The 4,913-nt window shown below is 42.4% G+C and overlaps 1 protein-coding gene across 1 annotated transcript in view; it reads right to left on the bottom strand.

The window, feature by feature from the left end:
- The window catches only part of Ccdc14 (coiled-coil domain containing 14), a 40,080-nt gene extending 36,674 nt beyond the window's left edge, over positions 1-3,406 (bottom strand). Inside the window, exon 1 of the mRNA XM_013351265.2 lies at positions 3,287-3,406. Coding sequence (XP_013206719.2) covers positions 3,287-3,316 — 30 coding nt within the window. The 5' untranslated portion in view covers positions 3,317-3,406. The remainder of the gene's footprint in view (positions 1-3,286) is intronic.
- Positions 3,407-4,913: the final 1,507 nt, after the last annotated feature.

The raw sequence follows: 4,913 nt of genomic DNA, 5'->3' as shown, positions 1-4,913 counted from the left end.
TAATAATATTCTTAAATGTTTTTAAGGACAAAATTCCCTAATATATCCATAAAAATTCAAAACTTTGGGATTATAATCTAACTAAATAGACCTGATTCATATTACACTTATCCCAATACTGTCCTTCAAAATAGTGGTCCGTATCTAGTCCAGGACCACACTAAATTGCTACGGTCCTTGAATCTCCTTAAATCCAAATTCCTTGGGCTGTCACTATTTTTCCTAGCTTTGACATACTTAAAAAGTAAAGGCTAGTTATTTTGCATAATGGCCCCCTGGACATTTAGATGGACTGTTTCCTCAGGATCAGACTCAGGCTATCCATTTCTGGCAGGAACACTATAAGAGATGTGTCATTTTCAATACAAGTAGGCAAATGACATTAGCTTGTCCTGTTACTGGTGATATAAATGGATTTAAGATGGTGTCTGCCAGGATCTTCATCATTAAGGTTACTATTTTTACTCTTCTAATTAAGCGTTTTGTAAGATACCCTTACACTATGTGGATATCGTCAGACTTTCGCTAGGCAGTCTGAACATCCATTTATGACTCCTGTTAAGTCACTGATCTATCAAAAGCTGATTTATTCATTTTGCTATACAATTGGTTCTACATTTATTAGCTAATTTCAACTAATAAATTAGAACTAGGGCAGGACCTTTCTTTCTTCCTTGCTAATTGGTTAGCGTGAAAACACTGATTCCTATCTAGTCAATGCACCAAATATGATTCATTATCATTGACACTGATGCTGATATGTAAACAAATATACAGGTGAATACAATATAAAAAGTGAAAAAAAAAAACCAAGAAAGAATAAACATTAGGGATGAAGAAGGACTGAATGCAGATAATGGGCAGTTATAAAAGCCATTATTTTTCTAGTTCTTTGCCATGGCTTTTTCATTTTTTGGTGATGGAAAAATACATAAAAATATATTTGATAGCTAAAGTATAAACTACAATGTGAAGCTTCACAGCTTCAGCAGGGTTGTTCTAACTATGCAGAATTCACTGAGTTAAATAGACTTTGAGACTGAATAATTTTCTTTCGTGATATTTTCCATTAGCAAGGCTTTTAATAATAAAGTTTATGAAACATTTTTTTCAAAAAAATTGATGGTCAATTTTTTCCAGAGTCAATCAGAGGAAGCACCACCAAGCTGGATACTTTATCATTTTTAGCCAAGCCTCAGAATCTTTTGAGCTGCTTCTTATTTTTTTATAAAGACTGTTATAAAAATATTTAATACTTCATCTACCTTAACAAAATAAAGTATCAACTAAAAGGAAAAGTATCGGCTCAGGACCCCAAGACCAAGTTCTCAGCACAAAGGAGATGTATTTGCCCCAGAGGGACAGAGGACAGGAAATAAGAAACAAAAATAGGAGATAGAGAAGGGGAGGGGACAAGGGAAAGGGGGCCAGAGTATTTGTCTCTGAACAGAGGAGACAGATGTGGAGCACAGGAAAAGGGCAGCTAATGAGGGTACAAGGAAACCCCCCCATTAGGATGAGGTGTGTAATTTTAATTGGGCAAGCTAATTAGTGCAGTCAAAGAGGGCTTTTGATTGCTGGACTTCAATAGTTTGATAGCTGGACCTTGGTTGTCAGCCTCAGGAGGAGAAAGTGGCCAAACAAGGGAATACACCTTTAAGACTGTAATCTACTGGTTTTTAGCAAGGCAGAGGGAATAGGAGAGAAGGGCAAGACCTGTCAGTCATGCTTGAGTGAGCGAGTGTCCTTTCCTTAACTACAGGCACAGATTTCTAGATTTCTTATCACACATTTAAAACTTAATACCTCTTGAGTAGCAACCCCACATTCTCCCCAGCCCAGCCTCTGCAGTCGCCATTCTATTCTGCTGAACCGAACCACTTCGGGTCCCACATCAAAGTACAATCATGCGGTATCGTCCTTCTAGGACTAGCTCATTGCCACTCAGAATGTCTCAAACATCACATTTGCTGTTGCATAGGGCAGAACTTCCTTAAGGCTGAATAATATTCTGTTAGAGAACCGCTCACTTCTTTACCCATTCACTTGTAGATATATAGTTTGCTTTAATGCTTGGCTATCGTAAATAATTCAACAACGAAAGAAAACGTGAACAACTCTTCAAAATCTTGCTTTCAATTCTTTTGAATAAATAACTAGTCATGGATCTGACTGGGTCATATCAGCTCTACTTTAAATAGTTTGGTCTTATGAAACAAGATTTCCCTGTTATTCAGGCTGCCCTCAAACTCATGATCCTCCTGCCTCAGGTCCCCAGGTACTAGGACTACAGTATCTACACCATGCTTGGCTTATTTCCTGAGAAAATTTCGTCCACTTATTCATAGCAGCTCTACTATTTATATTCCCACCAGGACTGTATACAAGACTATCAACATTCTCATTAATACTTATTTTGTGTTAGAAACTATCACATGGTTTTAATTTCCATTTCTTTGATTATTAGAACATATATTCATGCACATATTGGCAACATGCATCCATTCAAAAAAGGAAGTCTCAAGACAGGTCACAAAAAAAAGGGTGCAAAATTCACATTAGTAGGAAAGACATTATAGGTATATTGATAAATGATGGAAAACAAAACCAAACTCCAATCTATCGTATATGCCAAGTTTTCTAAATCTCCAAGATAGGGAAGGAATATTCTAGTACAAGATACGGAAGGTGGCCTGAAGCACACCCAACGAATGGTGTGAGGGCGTTAAACAGAGTCTAGAGACAGCTCTTGAGCTGAGGGCTAGACAGAAAGTGGAACTACCACAGCGTGAAAAGGCATGGAAGTGTGCAGGGAACTGCAGGGCCAAAGCTAGTTTAGCTGTGTTGGACCTAATTGGACAGGGGCGGGAGCTGAAGAGGATCCAAAACAGCTCGGTTCCAAGCCAAAGAATATTTACTTTGAAATAGGGTCCCTATCGTACTTTGGGCAGTTGCTAGAGTACATCGAGAGTCATGCATTTGAGAACGGTAGGGCTGGTACAGAGATCAGCTCACTGAAGCACCCGTGGCAGCGCCGAGAAGCTGGCTCTGGGGACAAGGATTAACTAAAACTAAATCACTGTACCGGTGATAAGAGCTGGGGTTCGAACTCGGGATATGACACCAAACCCAGCACTCTGTTCAGACTGGGACGCCTAAAATAATGCATTCACCTAGCGACGTCCTCAACACTCTCAGTCTTTGTTTTTATTTTTTCTAGCACCTTCCTAAGTCCCCTTAGTCCCTCGCCACCCCAGAGTGGACTCATCGGGTCCGCAGCCCTCACCTGGCCCGGGCGAGATCCGGACCTGACCATTTCTCTCAACTTCAGAACCGCCCAGACGTAGGGAAACGAAGCCGTCAGGAAAATAGAATTAACCGCCGAGGCGTCCCGACGACCCTTATCCCGCCCCCCAAGCTTCCGCTTCCGGGAAGGCGCCCGCCGAACGCCGCGCCTCATGGCCTCCCTGGCGCTAAGGTCTTTCCTTCGGGTCCGGACCTGGCCACCGGGGCGTGCGCAACAGACTTGGCCTTCCCCATCTCGTCACGCTCGGGGCGGGGCCTGGAGGGAGGGGTGGAGCAGATACGGGGGGGGGGCTCGGGGCGGGGCCCGGCTGGAGGGGCGGGGTGGATAGGGGGGTGGGCTATGGGCGGGGCCCGGCGGGAGGGGCAGATACGGGGGGCGTGGTCTGGGGTGTCGGGGCGGGGTCCGGCGGGAGGGACCAGGCGAGGAGCTGGGGCTCTGCTCTAAGTGGAACCACACACAACAGAAGAAGGAACTCACTGGCCCTGCAGGACCTGTTTCAACTGGTTGCAATGGGAACCAGCCAGCGCCAGAGGAAGGGCCCCAGCATAGAAGACTCTATCGTTGCTTTTCAGAAGTGACCTGAGTTTTGTGTGCTGTTTTAAATGTATTTGTTCTTGATATGCGTTAAAAAATTAAACCTCGGTATCATTAACTTTTGGTTCTGATGGCAGTTTCAGAATTATTCACTGTGGCCTTTCTGCTCAGTGTTCAATAGTTGGGATTTTGGGTTTTTTTTGTGCATGTCTTGGTTGTCTACTCTTCTATTGAGATCATTGCTGTTCATAGAGAATGACAGTATTTTTATCACTGACAGCTTTGCTAAATAGAGAATGAGGTTTAAGACACTCTATTTGGGATTGTTTTAAGTCAAGATGGAGAGAAATTAACTCAGTTGATTCTATTCTTCTTTCTATGGTTAAATAGCTATCATTTTTTTAAGTGCATTAATTTTTAAAACCCTGGGGACTGTAGAGATGACTTCCAGCTCAACTCAGGTTGGATACCCACATCCAGTGGGTCACAACCACCTGATACCAGTTTCAAAAGATCTAGTGCCCTCTTCTGGACTCCTCAAGCATCAGGTATACAAGTGGTGCACATACATACATGCGAGTAACTGCCTGACCTGAAACTTACTATGTAGAGACCCTGCTGGTTTAGAACTCACAAAGATGCTCCTCCCTCTGCCTGCTTTCTGCTGGAACTAAAGGTGTGTGCTACAACACCCTACTTAAATAAATCTTTTTAAAGAATTCATTAAAATGGAGCTGGAGAGAAAGTTCATCTGTTAAGATCACTGGCTGCTCTTACAGAGGGTCCTGGTTCAATTCCTAGCACCAAAATGGCAGCTCACAACTGCCTGTAACTCCCGTTCCAGGGAATCAAATGCTTTTTTCTGGCCTCTGAGGTCACCAAGCACACACAGCACATAGTACAGACATACACACAAGGAAAACACCTATACACATAATAATTAACATATATTAAATTAAAATGTATCTAAAATTATATATGTACATATTCTACAAATAAAATCTTTCTTCCTGTGTATTTCACAGCTCCTACTGGAGGGATTTTGCGAAGTATGTGTTTGTTGTTGGCCACT

Source organism: Microtus ochrogaster, chromosome 2 (genome assembly GCF_000317375.1).
Source record: "Microtus ochrogaster isolate Prairie Vole_2 chromosome 2, MicOch1.0, whole genome shotgun sequence".
Taxonomy (NCBI): domain Eukaryota; kingdom Metazoa; phylum Chordata; class Mammalia; order Rodentia; family Cricetidae; genus Microtus; species Microtus ochrogaster.
The sequence above is the reverse complement of the archived record's forward strand: the minus strand, read 5'-3'. Positions and strand labels throughout refer to the sequence as shown.